Below are 21695 nucleotides of genomic sequence, written 5' to 3'. Positions count from 1 at the left end.
TATACTTAACACTACTAAACTGTACACTTAAATATGGTTAAGATGGTAAATTTTTAATTATGTGTGTGCTACCACAATGAAAGAAAAAAGGAATGCAGGATAGTTAACCCAGACATTATTATATAGAGTTCAACCTAGTTTTCTTTGACCTCCTTTTTGTCTTAGGTACTAGGTACATTTCCCATGCTATTAGGACATGTGTATCATCTCCTCTTGGAAAAATCCTTCCTAGCTTAAGAAGGAAACCTCTGGACTGAGTTCAGGCAAGGTGAGACAGGGTTTTTGTGTGCATCTCACCTTCTTGCTGTACTTTCTTCTTGCTTCTTTCTGACTCACTAGGCATTACCCTAAGGAGCTTCTGCTTCGTTGTTTATGGTTGACCAGCACATTCACTAGTAAGAAAAACCAGGGGGACTTAGCAATCTTTGCTAAAAAGAAGCCACTTCAAAATAAGTTTTATTAGAGATGATTGGGCAAGGCTAAATTATTACCATACCAATGGGCTATTAAAGAGCAGCTTATTATAATTGTATTTATTAATAAATCAGGATAGGAGGAAAAGGCAGTAAGCACAGGTAATTTAAAGGAATTTGATGTATCATGTTCTGGTTTTGTAGACTAAGTGCTTTTTAGGAACAATTGATTAAAAACTCCACTCTTGGGCTTCCCTGGTGGCGCAGTGGTTAAGAATCCGCCTGCCAATGCAGGGGACACGGGTTCGAGCCCTGGTCCGGGAAGATCCCACATGCCGCGGAGCAACTAAGCCCATGTGCCACAACTACTGAACCTGTGCTCTAGAGCCCTTGAGCCTCAACTACTGAAGCCCGCATGCCTAGAGCCTGTGCTCCGCAACAAGAGGAGCCACCGCAATGAGAAGCCCGTGCACCGCAACGAAGAGTAGCCCCCGCTCGCCACAACTAGAGAAAGCCTGTGCACAGCAACGAAGACCCAACTCAGCCAAAGATAAATAAATAAATAAATTCATTAAAAAAAAAAAAAACTAAAACAAAAAACTCCACCCTTGCTGTTAGTTAACAGATCTACTAAAATAGACATGACGTGAAGCACTGTGGCACATAGGGGTGGCTCCCGATCAGAACTCTGCTATCCTGTTTGGTTCTGAAGCATGAGCATGTGATTCAGGAGGAAAGACCAGGCACTTTTATTCTTTTAAAAAATAATAATATTTCCCTATTCCTTTAAATGCATTATTTAAGAGCATGTTGATCTTATATCTTCTTTGTTGCTCTTCCTAACAGCAATGTTAATACCTGTTGAGTAGATATTGTCATATCCTCATATCCCTTTTATAGATGAGGGAACAGAGTTGGAGAGATTAAGTGACTTGCCTAAAAGTCTACACAGCCTACCATAGATTGTGAACTTATTGGGTCCCTTCTCTCCCTTGGGTAGTTAATGAGGAGTTGTACTGGGGGTCTCTGTAGTCTGGTTGTCCAGCCGTGCGTGCTCCTGAACCTCTGGGCTCCACACAGCTGAATCAATAGGCCTGACTCATGTTGGCCTGGAGTTCTTGAGTACAGATGCGATCTTGGATTTGCTTGGGAAAGAACCCTGAATACTCCCACACACGTTGGTAGAGGTCTCTGAAGAGTAAACCCTGACCCTGCTACCATTCTGTGCCTATAAATCTTAAGTGTTTAGTTCTTTCTTTGAAAGAACTGTCTCTTTTTGGCCTAAGTCTAGAGCCAGTTGAGATATCGGTAAAGGGGTCAGATCAATAGAGATAAGACTCTCAGCTTTATTATTCTTAAAGACTATATTGGAGGATGTAGATTAGATGCCTGGAGAAATGGGCTTTTGACACACCTCTGAATGAACTTTAGGCTCTATACTGCAAGCTTCCCTGGTGAGGATGGTGAGGATGGTGAGGGTGATGGGGTAGAGCCTGCCCTTCTTAGCTCACCGCACTGCGGAGAGTATAGATTATAATGTACCCACTTTCCCTATAGGAAGAGGGCCAGGTCACGTATGCCCAATCAGGTAACTCCTCTCCTAGAAGAGGAATGCAGAGGTGTGAGTCCAGCAGTGTTATCCAGCCAAGGCCCGCCTCAGGGAAATCTGAGGCGTGGGAGGAACTATTCCTCCCTCACAGTTGTTTCCTTTCTAACTCATCTGTGAATTTCCTAGGTAGCTCCATCAACATTCATGATGCTTACCTATTACTATTGAGCCTTTATTACATAGAAGTGGATTTAAAATAAGTTTGTATTAGAGATGCATTTGGACAATTTAAAAGTGTTAACTATTTGATTGGGTGTGCACTTATTTTAAATAATTGATTTATCAAGTAAAAGAGGCAAGGAACTTAGAAGTACAGCATTATTATATGTTGGTTTTTTAGACTTCTATTCATTTTAACACAAATCATAAAAATCCCCTCTCTGCCTTTAAGCAACAGTTCTCATGAAGCAGATAGGGTTAATAGTGGGTCATTAGATTATGTGCAAAGTGTGGAGAAACTTTGCCAGGTCATAAAGTATGAGTGTGTATGTGGTTCTTATCAGGCGAGGCTGGGCAGTTTGACACTCTTAGATAATTATACTAATGCCTCATTATATATAAGTGCTTATATTTTTATTTCCATGAGCATACCTGATTTTTATAACTACCTTATAAAGTAGTAACAGCAGGCTTGACTATCCCCATCTTACAGATAAGGAAACAGAAACTTAGGGAGGTAAGGTGGGCTGTTCAAGGTTTCAGAGCTGGGAATTGGTGGAGATAAGACTTTTTTCTTTATAACACTACTTTTATGTTTTAAAATCTTTGTAAATCAAAACTTCGTCATAAAAGTGACATGAACAGAGTTTAAATAATATAGAAAGAGGAGAAAAAAAGTCACCAGTTACCTGTCTACCCAACATAGCATCAGTATAAATTGTGAGTTCTTAGAGGATGGAAACAACATCTCCAGGTAAATAACTGAAAATGGCATTGCGAGTCTGAGCTCTGGTTATCTAGGACCACAGTTTTAGTGGAATTAGTACATAATAAGAAATTTTTGATGGAGGGTCTTGAAGCAAAGGGGCTCCTGGGCTCTAGAATGGAGTAGAAACTTTTTCTGGATGCACTTAGCAAAGAATCCAGAATTCCTGCCTGCCTGCTGCCGGCTTGATCCATAATGGCCCTCTTCTCCCTGCCCTCCTGCCCCCATCCTCAAATCTTCATAAATAATAAAATTCTGACATGTTGATTATCTTATAGGGAATATAACCTTTATGTTCCAAAGGGCTAAGTTTTCACTTCTGTTTGCCCTTATAGCCAGTAAGGTTTTAATAAGAAAAACTTTGTAACAAATAATGCTTCATATGTTCTGAACATAATTTATTCCTCCTTTATCTTCCATATTGACATTTTATTCTTTCCCCACTGTCATCATTGCTAACTTGGCTTGTGTTCCACAATTGCTTCAGTGCATAAACAGGTTATTATTTTAGATATTTTTCCTTTTTATTTACTTAATTTTATTTTATTTTTAAAATTTATTTATTTATTTTTGGCTGCGTTGGGTCTTCATTGCTGCGCGCGGGCTTTCTCTAGTTGTGGCGAGCGGGGGCTACTCTTCATTGCGGTGTACGGGCTTCTCATTGCGGTGGCTTCTCTTGTTGCAGAGCACGGGCTCTAGGCGCATGGGCTTCAGTAGTTGTGGCACGCGGGGTCAGTAGTTGTGGCTCGCGGGCTCTAGAGTCCAGGCTCAGTAGTTGTGGCACATGGGCTTAGTTGCTCCGCAACATGTGGGATCTTCCCGGACCAGGGCTCGAACCCGTGTCCCCTGCATTGGCAGGCGGATTCTTAACCACTGCACCACCAGGGAAGCCCATCCTTTTTAAAGTAGAAGACTAAAAAACTTATTTTGCCTTTAGACGAGCATATCTTCTAGTTCAGAAACAGGAAGAAAGATATATATTTACTGAAGATATATATTAATAGAGGCACCTGGGTGGGGCTCCCACAGATGGAGACCATGAGTGTGTAGTCCCTCTGGGAAGGGCTGAGCACGCACAGCTTCTGGAGAATTATATATACGTGGTTGTTAATTTGCATAGGCCTTGACAGTTCACCAAGTACCCTCGTAGCGACCATGGCCTTGGTTTCTCCTGCACACATTGTGAAATGGGAGGGCATCTCAGAGATGAGGCAGTGGACTCAGGGAGGTGGAGTGACTTTCTGAAGGTCACAGGCTAGAGAATGGCAATGTTGACTTCTGATTGCCGGCCCAGGAATTTTCATTCTGTCACATCAGGCTTGAGGAGGAGGAGGCCGCGATGATGAGCCTCTTGGAGATCCTTGGCTGTTTTTAAATAGTCGTACTCATCACGCTAGGCTGGTGGGACAGGTGTTATGAGGCTGGGCAGAAGGGTTTATGTGGTAAGTGTGGCAGCCATTTTAGGTCCTTAATCTAAGGGGGCAGTGATTGAACATCTGTTTTAGGCAGAATAGTCTCAGGGTGGTGTCCAGAAAAATTAGTACTATCTGGGAGCTTGCTGAGCCCACCCCAGGCCTACTGAGTCAGAAACTCTGGTGGTGAGGCCTAGTGGTATTTTTTTAACAAGCCCTCTGGTGAGTTGAATGCACGCTGAAGTTTGAGAGCCGCCTAAGACAGCTGGTAATGTGAAGGCATTCTTGGAGACTGTTTCAGAATTCAGGCTTGAAGTGGTGATAGTCTCAGTTACTGTGGCGGCAGCGGGAATGGAGTGAACAGCTGACCCCAAGACATGTGTGAGAAACCCTAGCTGAGATTCCACTTGCTGTCTTGGTCATTCTTTGTGGAACACATGGTAGCACCGGTATTCTGGAGGGGAGGGGGTCTTAATTTCACGTGAACAGGTTAGTAAGACGCTTAGAAGGGTTGAGTTCATTGTGTTCGGAGGTGCCGAGTGCCCACTTCTGTTTCTCCCTCTGAGCTGGGCTTGCAAGTGCATCCACCCAGGTGCCAGTGTGGCCAGCTGAGATGCAGAGGTGGCTGTTTCTGTGGCAAGGGGACCGGTATTTGTTCTCAGCCCATTTCTGGGTAACAAAAGATGAGCTTTACTCCGAGAGAACTGGTGGGAGTGGAAATTAAGAGCACAGGTGAGAGGTAACACTGGAAAACCTAATGGCTGAAGGGAAGGGGTGATGAGGAAGCGAGTGGGGATTGCTGAGCTAAAAACTTCCTTTTGTTCTTAGAATAAAGTCCATCCTCTCGGGTGGGAGGGAGGGAGACGCAAGAGGGAGGAGATGTGGGGATATATGTGTATGTATAGCTGATTCACTTTGTTATAAAGCAGAAACTAACACACCATTGTAAAGCAATTATACTCCAATAAAGATGTTAAAAAAATTAATTAATTAAAAAAAATAAAATAACATTGCTATTTAAAACAAAAACAAAACAAAAGAAAGTCCATGGTGGTTTCCCTTTTCTGCCTGCTTTCTGTCCTCATTTCCTCCCACTCTCTGCCTTGCTCACCGCATTCCCAGCTTAGAACCTCCCTTCTCCCCCAACCTAGATATTCTCGTGGTGGCCTCCATTCTGCAGCACTTGGATGTCACCCTTTTCAAGAACTTTCTATGAGCATCCTCATTAATGTTGGGCCTCACCCCACCCCCTTCCCCAACCAGTTTCTTCCCCAGACCACTTATCCCAGTCTGAGATGATCTTAGTTACTGGTCTCCTTGTTTTAAGTCTGCCCTCCCTCCCCAGCTCTTCCACAGCCGGGAACCCTATGGGTCTGCTCAGTGTGTATTCCCAACACCTAGAAGAGTGCCTGGTGTGTAGTCAGAGCTCCATAAATATTAGCTGAATGAATTCTAGGTAGAGATTTGATTGGGGGGGGCAGGTATGGGGAGGAAGTAGGGGGAGAAATGTGTCTGTAGACACCAGGCAGCAAATGACACCTAACTTGGCAGGCAGTGGAGGTGAAATAGGATAAATCCAAGAGATGTTCAGGAACTAACACTGACAAAATTTGGAGCTGGACTGATATGGAAGGTATTAAGCAATTTACTTGTGAAAAATCTTCATGAGAGAGGTTTGTGAACTCCTAGCATTCGTATTTGACCTCTTCATTCACTAGAAACTTAAGGGCAAAGCAATTCTGTGTTAGTATTAGGGTTCTTCAGAGAAAGAAGACCAATAGGAGATATATCGAGAGAGAGAGAGAGAGAGAGAGAGAGAGAGAGAGATTGATTTGTCATGGGAATTGGCTCACGTGATTATCAAAGCCGAGAAGTCCCATGGTCTGCTGTCTGCAAGCTGCAGAACCAGGAAAGCCAGTGGTGCAGTTCAGTTGAAGCCCGACAGCCCGGTAACCAGAAGCACAAGAGAGGAGAAGATAGATGTCCCAGCTCAAATAGAGAAGAGATCACACGTTCCCCCTTCCTCTGCCTTTTTGTTCTATCCTGGCCCCCAACGGATTGGCTGATGCCCACCTACATTGGGGAAGGCCATCTTCTTTACTCATTTCACCAATTCAAAGGCTAATCTCTTCCAGAAACACCCTCACAGACACAAAAATAATGTTGTATCAGCTATCTAGACATTGCTTAGCCCTTTCAAGTTGCCTTATAAAATTAACCATCACAAAATGAGCTCTCCAGCTAACCCCTTTTCCAAGATCTTGTCTCCTTTCTGCACCACCCTGGAGAAGAGATGCTTTCAGGTCCCAGGCATAAGGAATTCTGTTTCTACCCAGAGCAGCACTCTATCCCCCCAACCCATCCAGCCACTCAGCAATGCTCGTTGTAGTATGTTCTAGATACAACCAAAGGCCCTGGGGGCATAGCAGTGACTAAAACAACCTCCTTGCATTTATATCCTAGAGAAGGAAGATAGCCAAAGACAAACAGGTCCACAAATATAGGCACAAGATATTTTGGATGGTAATAAGTGGTATAGAGCAAACAAAACAATGAGAGAGGTTGGGCTGAGGTCAGCGATGCAGGTCTTGAGTTGCTGCTTTTTGAGCTGATATCTGAATAACAAGAAGGAATCAGCCATGAGAAGACCTGGGGGCAGAGGGTGGGTGGTTCCCTGCAGCACCTTCAGAACCCACTTCTGGAAGATGAGTAACTGAAGTGGGATTTTTGTTTTCCTGCTTAAAAAATGAATATGGAGAGGATGGTGGCACAGAAATTCAACTTTCAGCACTTTGAAATGAATCATTGTACTGCTTATTTCCTTACTGACATATTTTCTTGTTAAAAGTTGTTACATAAAACATTTTAGAGATGGCTCTCATTTTAAAGGGCAGAATTTCTATCAATCATAAATAATTAACATGAGTTTCAAAAAAGGGTAAAATCATGACTCATACAGAGTAAAAATGAACAGATGTTAAAAATTTTACGTAACTCATTAATCAGGGAGAGAACTAGGCAGATGTTAAAACAGATTTGAAGGAGATATCAAAACAGCACAAATTTATATGGAGTAAAGGAATGTTGAAATGAATGTGCAAATTCAGGCAAAACTAGCTTCTTCCACAGTGGAGGAGGGAAGTCGATTGAAGGCCAGGACAGAATTCACATGTGTTAAATAACAAGTTCAACTGACTAAATTTGAAGATCTAATTGTCTTTATTAAACTCTTTGTGAATTGGGCAGCATCCCATCTAGCAATAGAAAGGAGCTCCTTCAGGCTGCAGGAAAGGAAAGGTTTTTCAAGGCAGAGAAGAAGCAGGGGAAAGAGGAAATTAATAGCAAAGAATGCATTGTTTTAGGCTAGGTTGCCCTCCTAAGGGGAGTGGAAGGGGTCTATCAGTGGATTTCCAAGTGCTGTTCAGGAAATTCCAGGTTGGCTGGTTACAGGTCACATTCTTGGAGAAGGTTGGAACTGTAATTAGGTTAGCTTTAAGTCCTGGTGGGGCTTAGCATAAATGACTCCATTTTGTGCCTGTTGTCTCTTTTAACATCTTTATTGGAGTATAATTGCTTTACAATGGTGTGTTACTTTCTGCTGTATAACAAAGTGAATCAGCTATATGTATACATATATCCCCATATCTCCTCCCTCTTGCGTCTCCCTCCCACGCTCCCTATCCCACTCCTCTAGGTGGACACAGAGCACTGAGCTGATCTCCCTGTGCTATGCGGCTGCTTCCCACTAGCTATCTGTTTTATGTTTGGTAGTGTATATATGTCCATGCCACTCTCTCACTTCGTCCCAGCTTACCCTTCCCCCGCCCCATATCCTCAAGTCCATTCTCTAGTAGGTCTGTGTCTTTATTCCTGTCTTGCCCCTAGGTTCTTCATGACCTTTTTTTTTTTTTTTTTTTAGATTCCATATATATGTGTTAGCATATGGTATTTGTTTTTCTCTTTCTGACTTACTTCACTCTGTATGACAGACTCTAGGTCCATCCAACTCACTACAAATAACTCAATTTCGTTTCTTTTTATGGCTGGGTAATATTCCATTGTATATATGTGCCACATCTTCTTTATCCATTCATCTGTTGATGGACACTTAGGTTGCTTCCATGTCCTGGCTATTGTAAACAGAGCTGCAACGAACATTGTGGTACATGACTCTTTGAATTATGGTTTTCTCAGGGTTTATGCCCAGTAGTGGGATCGCTGGTAGTATGGTAGTTCTATTTTTAGTTTTTCAAGGAACCTCTATACTGTTCTCCATAGTGGCTGTATCAGTTTACATTCCCACCAACAGTGCAAGAGGGTTCCCTTTTCTCCACACCCTCTCCAGCATTTATTGTTTGTAGATTTTTTTGATGATTGGGCCTGTTGTCTCTTTTTTAACACGTGTCTATAGACAACAGTTATTTTGTATTGATATCAGTGACGTATAATTTACAGAGCTGTAAGATAGTTCCTGTGGAATCAAAAACAAATAACCTGGCAGGATCTTCTTTAGATTTTAGACAATGCAGTTTTCCACTGACATACATTCTTACCCCTACATAATCAAACTAAAACAAAATAACCTCTGCTCCCACTCATGAATAGATGTAGTTCCTACACTTGTGGTCTTTGGAGTGATGGGAGGACTATCATTTACTAAGTGCCTACTATGAGCATTATTTGTCAGTTTGTTCCATCTTCAAAGCAGCCCCATGAAGTAGTTGGTGGTGTTCCCATTTTACAGATGAGAAAGTCAAGTTCCCAGAGGTTAGAGACACAGCTAGTAAGTGACAGAGTTAGAATTCCAGCCTGTCCTTCTGTCTCCAAAGTGTACACACATGTGCGCGCGCACACACACACACACACACACACACACACACACTCCCTGTGACAACTTGCTAAAAGTAAAAGCTGTAGAAATTCTTTGTATTTTTTTCTTGATCTATAGGTCACTGTCAACCAAGGTGGATCTCAGAAGTGGCCTGGAAGAATGTGCAATGGCACTGAACTTATTTCTAAGTAACAAATTTACAGATGCCTTAGAATTGCTTCGACCATGGTAATTTATTTCTTTTAGATAAAATATATTTTTTTGGATGCTTTTGATGATTCTGTCTCTGATGTCATTCTTGTCAGTTAATTTTTCTGCACTTCCTCCTGAGTATTTATAAACTAATTTGGTTGAGACCCCTAAATGTTGATTAGTTTTAATATCCAGTTAAGAAATCTGTCTTTTCAACTTTAATTAGTAGAGCATTTCTGATTCTTTCTCCTATCTTAATTTCTATACTTGTTCAAATAGTGTCATCTTATTAGTTTCATAGAGCTTCATTTGGCTTTCTTCAGTGAAATATTTTTATGGATATTCCTCTGAAACTTAAATATCATTGAGAAAAGTTTCTTTTGAAATGGGCATGGGTGGACGTCCCTGGTGGTGCAGTGGTTAAGAATCCACCTGCCAATGCAGGGGACACGGGTTTGATCCCTTGTCTGGGAAGATCTCACATGCCGCGGAGCAAATAAACCTGTGAGCCACAACTACTGAGCCTGCGCTCTAGGGCCTGGGAGCCACAACTACTGAGTCTGTGCGCCTAGAGCCTGTGCTCTGCAACAAGAGAAGCCACTACAATGAGAGGCATGCACACCGCAACAAAGAGTAGCCCCTGCTTACCACAACTAGAGATAAGCCCGTGCACAGCAACGGAGACCCAATGCAGCCAAGAATAAATAAATAAAATAAATAAATAAATAAAAGAAATGGGTGTGGGAAGAACTAAAATATGGTAATCTCAGATGCTCAAAAGAAATTTAAGATGATAAAAATCTTACTGGGACTCCCTATTTATGTGATAAATCACTTAGGCAGTTTCATTTCAATTAATAGTACCTGTTAATTCTGATGATGTGGCAGCAAAACCTCTGCTTAGCCTTCTTACTAGGCCTCACTTTGACCCTAGTGTCCACCTGTACAGTGTGACTAGAGCTCGGCAGGAATAATCTTACCTTGTGCCTCCAAACACAGTGTCTTACTTGGATGAAGCTTAGACCTCAGATAATAATTTCAAGACAGTTACGTGGGCACAGAGTGGGACTCTCATTCCTTTGAGGAGTCCGTAGGGTGAGCAGGGTGATGTGACTCTGGTCATTGACTTTGAATCTTAGAAATTCATGTGCCTACTGAGGCTTTGGTAATTCTAAGACTTAGAAGAGCTGTGACCAATTAGCATTTCAGAGGTTAAGAACAGATGATAAAATAGATAGTGAAGTCCCTGGCCTACGGAAATTGCCCAGGGCTGTCTCCACCCAATGCTTGTCTCGCATCCTCTACCTCAGGGGTTCCCAACTCCCGGGCCACAGATGGGTACTGGTCCGTGGCGTGTTAGGAACTGGGCCACACAGCAGGAGGTGAGTGGCGGGCGAGTGAGTGAAGCTTCATCTGTATTTACAGCCGCTCCCCATTGCTCGCATTACCGCCTGAGCTCCGCTTCCTGTCAGGTCAGTGGGGGCATTAGATTCTCATAGGAGGCGAACCCTACTGTGAACTGAGCATGCAAGAGATCTAGGTTGCACGCTCCTTATGAGAATCTAATGCCTGATGATCTGAGGTGGAGCTGAGGCGGTGATGCTAGCACTGGGGAGTGGCTGCAAATACAGATTGTCATTAGCAGAGAGGTTTGCACAGAGACCATAATAAATCAATGCACTTGAATCATCCAGAAATCCCCCCACCCCAACCCCTCTTGTTCGTGGAAAAATTGTCTTCCACGAAACTGGTCCTTGGTGCCAAAAAGGTTGGGGACCGCTGCTCTGCCTTGCCTGTACCTGCCTTTTTCCTTCTGTCCTTCTTAGTCCTTCAGACCTCTCTCTCTGTCTGTCTCTTCATCTTCTGTCTCTATATCCCTCTGTCTTCCTCTCTCCCTTCCTCTCTTTCTCTCTCTGCCTCTTGTTCTCTCCTTGTCTCTCCTGTCTCAATCTGCTTGCCTGTCTCCTTTGTTTTTTATTCAAAAAGTCTCCGTTTTTTCTCCTCCACTGACACCCAGCTGGTCATAATATGGAATGAAAATAAATGACAGTCTTACACTTAGTCAAGTTTTATATTCTCTGATCTTTATGCAGGTTTCACTGTTAAACATAACGTTTTTCCCACTTGAATACTTTTTTTTCCCCTTGGAGAAGCTTTTGGTTTAAAATGTGGGGTTTATACAACATTGTAAATCAACTACACTTCAATAAAAAAAAATTTTTTTTTAAATGTGAGGTTTGAAACCACAATTGCTGATTCACTTTGGGCTCCTGTTATTCCTTTTTTTTTTTCTTTATTTCTTTTTTCTTTTTTTGAATAGCCAGTGCCCTCACTGTTTGGGACTAACTGCAAATTACCAAAGGATGTTTAGACTCTTTCTGGGGGGGAAGTATACTGTGGCTTGTATTTGTTTTGCAGAGCAGCAAAAAAAAAAAAAAAAAAAAGTATTGTAAAAAAAGTATTTGAATTAAAAACAAAACCATGCATTAATATTGTAGATCTTATAAATAACTAATTAACATAGTTTGAGAAGTTTTCAGGAAAGAGATGGTGAGGTTTTCATAGCCTGAGAGTCTGGGATGTGCCATCCATTCGGACTGAATGTCCTTAAGAATCGAACGGATAACTTGATAATTTGAATTATCCAGAACTTTAATCAGGATTCCCAGATAATGGGATTAGATTTGCTAAGAGATCTACCATGAATTTTTGTCTGGGCCCTTTGTGGCTGACCTAACTTATTGCAAAAATCTTGCTTCCTCGTGGCCTCTGGCTGGGAGAAGGGAGGGAATGATTTTAAACAAGACTTACCTTTCAAAAAACATATCAGAATTTCTCTGTCACAAACTATATTTCCAGTGGCCTTTATTTTAGCACTTATTTCAGAGCAAAAGACGGTACACTGCTTCTTGTACAACTGGGAAAAATTGGGTTTGCTTTGAAACATTTTCTAGGAAATGAGTCAGCAGGCTGCCCCCTTGTGCTCAAACAGGGAACAGTATATGCCGCACTCTGCTTCAACCTGGAAAGTTTCGTGCTGCCTGCGTGGGCTTGAATTGGAAAGTCCTCAGAGTTTGAGTTCTTTAGCGCATGTCTTTCATAGGCCATATTATTTCAGTGACCATGGTGAAGGAGTAAAAGTCGTTACTGTGAAAGTCACGTCGTGGATTTACTAGAATTTCTTGTGATTAGTTTCAGATGAGACCTGAATGCTTTTCAGTTGAATTGAAATGTAGTAATTTCCGTGTTCTCCCCAGGGCTAAGGAGAGCATGTACCACGCCTTGGGCTACAGTACCATTATGGTGCTTCAGGCCGTCATGACCTTCGAGCAACAGGACATCCAAAATGGCATTTCTGCCATGAAGGACGCCTTACAAACCTGCCAAAAGTATGAGCTGAGTAATTAAATACTTGAGACACGCCTACAAACCTTTCTGTGTGACAAAATGGATGCACTTAGCCTGACTGAGAGCTCTGTTGGAAGTTGGCCACGGTTATAGAAAAGGACTTGAGCATCACAGGTTCCTGGCCTCATGTAGTTTTATGTATGGGAGATAAAAATATTTCCACTAAAGAATTATAGTATGATGCTGGGATGGCGGAACACGTGGCATCTATATCTTCCACTTTTCTCGTTGGTACTTGAACTACCGAGAAGGGCTGAGGATTTCAGTGGGATTAGCAGCAAGCATCTCTCGGGGTCCCCCTGGTGGAGCGTTTAGGTACCACATGCCAAGCCAGGCCAAGCAAGGAGCATTCTTCTTTTATGTGGGAAATGCTGCAAATTCAGAAGGGAGTCTTTTATTTGTCTAAATGGACATATTTAAACACTTTTGCTTGGTGTAAATGACATGGAATGTCAGTTTTATTTTAATCTTTTTGTGTATAGGAAGCTCCTAGCAAAAGCTGTTAACTAGCATTGGTGAATTTTAACATTGCTGAAATTATGTCCTCTTGTAATTATGTTTCCAGCCCCTCAAGGGAAGAGAGTTTCCAAACACTGCACTTTATCTCCATTCTTAACCCGTGGCGAGGTGACCCTTAACAACAGAAATACTGATTTTAGCCATAGAGATCAGGGAAGGTGCATGACAGGGTTAGTATTGACTGTTATGTGTATGTTTGTCCATGCACTTGTTCAGTAAGCTTGGATTAAATGCCCACAGGATGCCAGTGTTGGGAGCTGGGTGTGCAGGGTTCAAAAGGGTGGTCTCTGCCCCAGAGATTTTAGGGTTTAGAGTTCTGTTTCGGTGTGATTGTGAGACTCTTTGGTGTGATTGTGACTGAAATGAATGTCAAATGAAAATGAGCTTGATTATCGTTATTTTTTTCTTTCTACTTCCCATCTCCCCTTCTACTTATTCTCTGCAGATACAGGAAAAAATGCACAGTCGTAGAATCTTTCTCAAGTCTTCTTTCTAGAGGATCATTGGAACAGCTGACTGAAGGTAAGAGGCATTTAAAAGATTAGGTTTTTTTCCTTTCTTTGAAAAACTAAAATGTGGTCATGCTCATAAAATTCAGCACTTAAGTGTATAATATAAAGTAAATGGAATGTCTTTTTCTCTTCCCCATCATACTCACCCTCTAGAAGTAACCACTGTTAATAGTTGGTTTTCAAGCCTTGCAGACTTTTCTGTGTACATGTACAAATATATACAGAAGGTACACATAGGATTTTTGTAGTTTTTCATGTATTTTTCATTTTTTGCTAATGTAGAATCATGTGATACATGTTATGCTACAGTGTAATTTTTGGCAATTGACTTTTTCCACGTCAAGACATATAAATTGTACTTCATTCTATTTAATAGCTATGTAGTATTCCTTAGGACAGGTGCCATCAGTTACTTACCTTGTCTCTATTGAAGGGCAGTTACATTGTTTTTTTCGCTATTACAAACAATGCCTTCATGCATTTTTGCAAGTATTTCATAGGATAGATTGCTAGAAGTGGAATTACTGGGACTATTTGAAAATAGAAAACATTTATAGATATTGACAATTTTTTCTCCAAAAAATTAGGTCAGTTTATATTCTTACCACCCATGTACAAAAGTTTCTATTTTTCTGCAAGCTATTAATTTTTTCCTCAAGGGCAAAGTAATTTTGATACCTTTAAAATAATGATGATGTTTCACAGTATGGAAGATGTTTGGTTTGTGGACATTTAGGAATATTCAAGAATCCAGGAATGTCTGCAGCATTTGATCAGTTGGCTGGGAGGAAATGACTCCTTTTGCTGTCAATTGCTTGATATTCCACAGAGATTAGGGCAGAAGTTCTATGATCAGCCCTGTTTTTTTAGTGTTATTCTCTAGTCAGGATGGTTTATAAGAAAGGAGCATCCCAGTACACCTGTAGAAGAGAAAATAACATCTTTCAAATGAGGCCATTGTAGAGTAAAGCTTCTGCCATCCAAGGAGCATTTGTGCCTGTGTTGTCATTGTCAAATTTGTTCTCTGGAAGAGGTAACACAAAATCGTTAAAGTAGCTGTAGCCGATTAAGGCAGGAGCAATTCTGGATATTGCTGTCTGTCATTCCTAGTGGTCAAGTGTGTGCCAGACACATTTTTGAGTGTGTTTCATTGTGAAGTTTTGTTTGCTTTGTTAGAAGAGTATTATCAACTTGTTATGGACATTGGAGAACTTGGGCTCACTAGAGTGTTGATAACAGGAGAGGATTACGAGACTTGTTCCAAAAGGTATGATGCTGGCCCTGCAGCCATCATACAGCAGAGTGGATTTCACTGGTCCCTCCAGGCAGCTGAAGCCCATCATCTTTTTCTCCAGAAACTGACCTCCAAGGACCCTTAAGAGTTTATTTATTCCCTTGATTTCAGATAGGCTATGTTTTCATATTTTTCATCTTAGGGCCATTTATGTAAATTGGCCCCAGGAGACCTAAAGTCCACTAAAGTAGGTCAGTGGGAAATTAAATGGGCCCCAAAGAAATTTGACTCATTTATATTCTTCCGTTTCCCTCTCTATGGCTTCTCTCCAGTGGCCCATTTCCCCCTTCCTCCCTTTTTCTTTGCAGTATAAAGGCTGGCATTTGAGATTTTTTTTTATCCTTAGTTTACAAAAGAATGGCATGGTATTATTGGTATAAATATGAATAATAATAATGACTTGAAACATAATAATGATAATGCCCCATTTTTTAAAGGCACTCTCTATGTGTGAGACACTGTCCTTGATGCTTTCCTTAGCATTATCCAATCTAACCTGTGTGTAACCTCCTTTTTATAGACTAGAAAGTGATGTTCAGAGAGATTAGACAAATGGTCCAAGATTACCTGCTTAGCAGAACAGAGTTCAAACCTGATCTGCCTTTCCCTAAGCCACATACCCCACACCTTGTCCTGTAGTTGGGTAGAAAAGGGCACAAAATGTGTCACATATGGATGAAGAAAATGTTGAATTATTTCTATGTTAGACAACTTGAAAATAGATGGTACTGTTCTTATCTTTTTATTCTGTCTTTGGGCATGGCATATTTAGAAGTATTGAAAAATAAACAGCAATGAGATACCACTACACACCTATGAGAGTGTCCAAAATCTGGAACACTGACAACACCAAATGTTGGTGAGGATGTGGAGGAACAGGAACTCTCATTCATGGCTGGTGGGAATGCAAATGGTACAGCCACTTTGGAAGATAGTATGGCAGTTTCTTACAAAACTAGGAGTTGAAAACTTGTGTTAACCCCAAAATCTGCAAATGAATGTTTATGGCAGCTTTATTCAGAACTTGCCCTTCAATAGGTGAATGGATAAATAATAAAGTGTGGTACATCCAGACAGTGGAATATTATTCAGTGCTAAAAAGAAATGATCTATCAAGCCATGAAAAGACATGGAGGAGCCTTAAATGCATATTCCTAAGTGAAAGATACCAGTCTGAAAAGGCAACCTACTGTATGATTCCAAGCATATAAGATTCTGGAAAAGGCAAAACTATGGAGACGGTAAAAAGATCAATGGTTGCCAGGGGATGAATAGGTGGAGCACAGAGAATTTTTAGGGCAGTGAAAAATACTGATACCATAATGATAGATACATGTCATTATACATTTGTCCAAACCCATAGAATGTGCAACACCAAGAGTGAACGCTAATGTAAACTGTGGACTTTGGGTACTTATGATGTGTCAGTGGAGGTTTGTCACTTGTAACAAATGTACCACTTTGGAGGGCATGTTGGTAACGGGAGAGGTTATGCGTGTTTGGGGGGAAAGGGATATATGGGAAATCTCTGTACCTTCCCCTCAATTTTTCTGTGAACCTAAAACTGCTCTTAAAAAATAAGGTCTTAATTAAAAAATTATGAAAATAAATCAGGCTGTGACTTTAACCTATCCTGAAATAAGGTTTATTTAGACTTTTATGTCTGAAGGCATGCTTAGCTGACACTTCAGTGCATAATGAAGATATTTCCTTCAGTGAACTGAGGAATTTATAATTAAAAGATGTTCTGGTAGGTACCTATTTGCAAATGCCGAATGTCTAATTTTGAGAGCTAAGGGCTGCCCAATATAAATCAATCAGAGTGAAGAAATAAGACTTTTATAAATTAAATTGCATTTATTCCTAATGAGTTTGGCTGTTGCTGCAACCCAAACAGACTTTGTGTTCAAGGGAGCATGTCAAAACATTGTGGATTTAGGGTGCACTTTGTTTTTCCTCTTGGTAATTTCCATTTCCATCCCTGAATGGCTGGTTTACTGCAGGAGTGAGGATATTTAATTAAACTTTTTGTGGGTTTAACATGGGACACACCCATTCTTCCTTTCTCATGGCTGGCATATTGCCCTAAATGGCTTTCAAATTGCCTTTAAAAACAGACGTTTATATACGGTGCTTAGGATGTGAAAGGAATTTAATATGAAGATTCCTTACACGCAGAATACAGAGTTCAAACTTTCTTCCCTTCTTGTTAACGTCGTTCGTGCTGCTCTTTGACTTGTCCGTCTTGAGCTTAACTCTGATCTGTCTGCCCTTCTGCTCAGATCTCTGCAAGGACTCACCATTGTCTACCAAATGAAGCCCAGACTCTGATAGTCAAGGTCATCCATAATTCAGCCCCGACTTACGTTTCCAGGCCCATTGCCCACTCCTCCCTGTACACACCTCGTGCTTCAGCCAAAGGTGCACCACTGGGCTTGCCACGCAGGGCTCCGTGCTCCTTGCCTTTGCTCGTGTTGGCTCTCTCCCAGCAGCCACTTCACCGCCTTCTCGGCACACGCCCCAAGCCAGCCATCTGGGTTACTGAGCAGGCTTTCAAAGTGAATAATTACTAACAGTTCCCACTTTGTTACAAGTTTCCCTGGAAAGAGGATATTCAAGTGAGTCTGTAAAAATAAAAGTTACCAGTTGTTCTCCCACTGAACACACGGAGAAAATTCAGGGGCACACTTGGAGGTGAGGTGCTCCGAAGGACTGAGACTCTGGCTGCTGATGCTGCCAGACTGCGCAGAGGCCACAGCTCCTCAAGTCTGGCCTGTTGTGCGTCTGGCCCCATCTTACGCATGCTGTTGGAAGATCTTAGTTGCATTGTTGCTTCTTTGTAAATCAGCCTTTGCAATATGAGCATGGCAGGAAGCTGAACCTGTTTGTGAGAACTAGTAGTGTGTGTGTGTGTGTGTGAGAGTGTGTGTGTGTGGGTGTGTGGTCGGGAGGGGTCCTGTGTGTGTAAGTGAAAGAAATAAAGCACTAGTTCTTATCCAGTTAGATTCAACAATGTTCCCATTAACACAGAGATACCCCATTTTTCAGTTACTTACATCACATAAAGATGTTCTACTTTCTGAACTTTTGCCAAAAAGCATGACATGGACCAAGGGCAGTAATCTTAGTGAAAGTAGCTGATGCATATCGAGGGCTTACTCTGCCCAGTAAGCTTCACAGGCAGCACCTGGTTGAATTCTTCAGCTCTGAAGTAGAGATGTCATTAGCTGGACTTTAGGAACAAGGAAACCAGCAGAGAGAGGGAGGGTAGCTTGCTCGAGGTTCTACAGCTAGTACATGGCAGGGCCTTTCCTGCCACCTAGGCCGTGAAATACCCCAAAGCTCATTTACTTAAATAACACACCAGTTTGTATCCCATGGATAAAACGGGAATCTGCTGATTTTGTTTATGCAAAAAAAAAAAAGAAAAAAAAGGAAATGCAAAGATTTCTCCCTCCCCAGTCTCTGCAGGTATCATGGACTGTTTAGGAAGATAGGCCACGTGTTTTGGGGCACTCCACGTGTCCCAGGGATACATACGTAGTTTTATGTAGCCCTTTTGTGAATGCCTTGTTCCTGCACTAGATATCTCAGTGATCCAAATAGCCCCAAACTGTACTGGTGTGAACTTTTTTACATCAAGACATCCCTGAATGAGGAGTCATGAGTTGGGCATGCAGGCCAGTTCTTTTTCCTAGAACCCTAGGGAATTACTGCTTTCTCTTCAAGTTAATAGCGTGCCTAACCATTGTCATGATGATCATGCCTTCACGTTTTAGAAGCTAGAATTAGTATATTTAAGTTAGATTTCCAATCTATAACTGTGTTAAACTTGCCTATTCCCGTTAAGTTAAAAGATAAGTGGTTTCCTTTTTTCCAAGAAGTGCTTTTACATTTTGGTTTTTACATTTTGGTGAGCTGAGTTTGGGTCTTTGACACCAAGGGCCTGACTCTTGGCAGTTATATGTGAATGGAGCCAAAGATAACTTCCCCGAAGCGTTTCACGCATTCTGGAAAATTCTTGCTGAGGGCCTGAGAACTGAGGTCATCATTCCACTTTTATGGAAGCACCAAAGCAACCTAGGTTTTTATTGTCTCCCTTGGGCTCATTTATCTACCCGTCTTTTCTGAACATCTCAGAGCAATTACTGTGGATATGGGATTTTCCTTAATATATTTTTATTTGTTTTTAATAGAGGAAATGCATGCCGAAATCTGTTATGCCGAGTGCCTCCTACAGAAAGCAGCCCTCACGTTTGTGCAGGTAATGAACATTTGGCTTAGAATCAGCATCGCCCGGGAAGCCTGCCAAGTACGACATAGAAGAAATGTGGCTCATTCTATGTCAGTGCTTCAGTTCTTTTGACTTAGAGTTGTAGTGAAAGATATTTGTTATTACTGATAAACTTTGGCTGAAAGAAGACCCTGGGTTGTTTTTTTTTTTTTCCTACTCAAATGCACTTAAAATTCTGTTTCGAACTTCGCTTTATTGGGAACCACTGCCTTTTGAAGAAGCTGTCTTGCAACTACCTCACCTAATTTCAGGATGCTGCTCTGTATGAGAACTATGAGGTTATCCCTCTTTGTGCTTGCTAATGGTGGAGGGCTGCACACAGGAGTGACCAGCTGGAGGAGGCTTCAGCATCCTTGGCTGTTCCCTTCTTGCATCAGATGCTTCAGCAAAGCTTAGTTATGCATGCATCGAGAGCCAAACTTCCCATGTATACCTCAGATTTTATTTCCCCACTCTTTGTATTCTCATTCCCCTTTCTTTTATTTCTTCTTTTGGAAGAGCAGTTTAAAAAAAGTCACTAAACAAAACAATGACTCCTTTTCTCATGGGGCATTTAAATTTTACCACCAGTGCCTTGCCTGTCATTGTAGCTTCCAGTTCTTCTAAAAAATATGGATTTTAACATTGTGGCCACATAGGTGGCGGTGATGGATACAGTGGGGTAGAAGCGGGGTGGAGATTGTAAGGGGGCAGAAATTCAACTGTAAGATGGAAAATCTTCCTCAATCTCAATGATTTACATTGAATTGAGAGTTGCTTTTCTCTTTTTCTGGAGGGTGACCTCTTAGGTTGGATTCTGGTTAAGTAAAATTAAGTCAATCTGGTGTAGGGCGCTGTTTCCTAAAACCCCACATATTACGAAGGCTGGTTGAAAACAACAGTCTTACTGCCTCAGTAAACATAAGGCTAGTCACGGAGGCCCCCAGTTTTTTCTGATGTGTTTGTTTTTCAAATGATAATTTGACAATAAAATCATTGATTTGAAAGTTTTTTGTTTTTTGTTTTTTATGTCTGGGGGGCTTGTAGTTCAACATCTGGGAGATATCCATGGCCCCCTCTTCCTCATGCCTCTGTATCCAGCCAGGCTCGTGGTCGTGCTGCTTTTACCTTTTGAAGGTTTATCAGCTCCATCTCTTCCTCTTTATTCTGACTATAATTGTTCTAGTGGGGGGCTTGTCAGCTCTTCCCTAGACTGCATGGCAACCCAGGGACCTTCGATCTATAGTTTCTCTTCCCTCCAGCTCACTCTCCATTGTGCAATTGTGCACCCTCTCAAAGATGAGAATTTCACCTGGTCATGTCTCTGCTTCAGCATTTAGTAGCCCTCATTGACTATGGCAGTGGTTCTGCATCAGAATATCACAAATGGGGAAGGCTTTTTCTAACCAAACTGGTATCTCCCCCCCCCCCCCCCCCCAGTTCCCTACTCCCTTCTTACCAATGTCCTCAACTGCTACTGGCAGGTATGTTGCATACTTGAGTGGCACAGGTACAACACAGGTAGCTTTCTTATTCCTTAGTCATTCCCTTTTTTGCAGTAGGTTTCTGCAGCAGTGCTGAGTTACATAAGCACAGATGGCCAAGCCAAGCACACCAGGATCTTTAATGCTTCCCTGAGGGTTTTTCTTTTTTTTTGCTTGCAAAGTTCATACTTACCTTGCCTTCCTTCCTTCAGCTGGTTACTTCCCAATCTTTTTTGTGTGTGTGTGTATGTGTGTGCTTTAAGCATTGATGCTTCCAGGAAGCTTTTGTGGAGCTCTTCACATCCCCGCCCACCTTTGTGCTGTCATGACATCCCCCACATGTCTCCATCCATGCATGCCTCCATCCCTTAGCGAGTTGTGTTGCTTTTGTCTGATTTTGTGTTTAGGTGCCTGCTGTAAAATAGGCATTCAGCAAATGTTTGGTGAATCCTGAAATGAAATATTCTTATTTGAGGCGGATTTTAATCCAATTTAAGAAATTCTTTCCTGGCCAGTATTGGAACTTGTGTAACCATAAGATTCCTTAAAATCAGAAAATAAACATTTAAATTGCATAGTGAATTTTACATTTATTGATTCTTTTAATAATTTAAATATTAAGTATTTAAGTAATTGATGACATTAACAAACTAAAATTAGTTCTTCTTTTGTTTCGGAAGGATGCTCAAGTGCACAGGAAATCAATACCAGAGCATCTTTCTGATATTAACGGACTAGAAAAGCATGGAACTATCTCCATTAGCACCTTCTATTAGAGTAACATCTTTCAAGCAGTTATTTGATATGCTTTAATAAGAGGCTC

General features: G+C 41.5%; 1 protein-coding gene across 3 annotated transcripts in view; it reads left to right on the top strand.

The window, feature by feature from the left end:
* Nucleotides 1-21695, top strand: part of TTC39B (tetratricopeptide repeat domain 39B) — a 134669-nt gene that overhangs the window by 70248 nt on the left and 42726 nt on the right. For 2 of the 3 annotated variants that reach the window (XM_061199067.1, XM_061199068.1), the window contains 4 exons: nt 9308-9418; nt 12640-12771; nt 13755-13831; nt 19312-19379. In XM_061199067.1, coding sequence (XP_061055050.1) covers nt 9308-9418; nt 12640-12771; nt 13755-13831; nt 19312-19379 — 388 coding nt within the window. The remainder of the gene's footprint in view (nt 1-9307; nt 9419-12639; nt 12772-13754; nt 13832-19311; nt 19380-21695) is intronic. The other variant, XM_061199069.1, reaches the window with a different exon arrangement.

Source organism: Eubalaena glacialis, chromosome 9, assembly GCF_028564815.1.
Source record: "Eubalaena glacialis isolate mEubGla1 chromosome 9, mEubGla1.1.hap2.+ XY, whole genome shotgun sequence".
Taxonomy (NCBI): Eukaryota; Metazoa; Chordata; class Mammalia; order Artiodactyla; family Balaenidae; genus Eubalaena; species Eubalaena glacialis.
The sequence above is the reverse complement of the archived record's forward strand: the minus strand, read 5'-3'. Positions and strand labels throughout refer to the sequence as shown.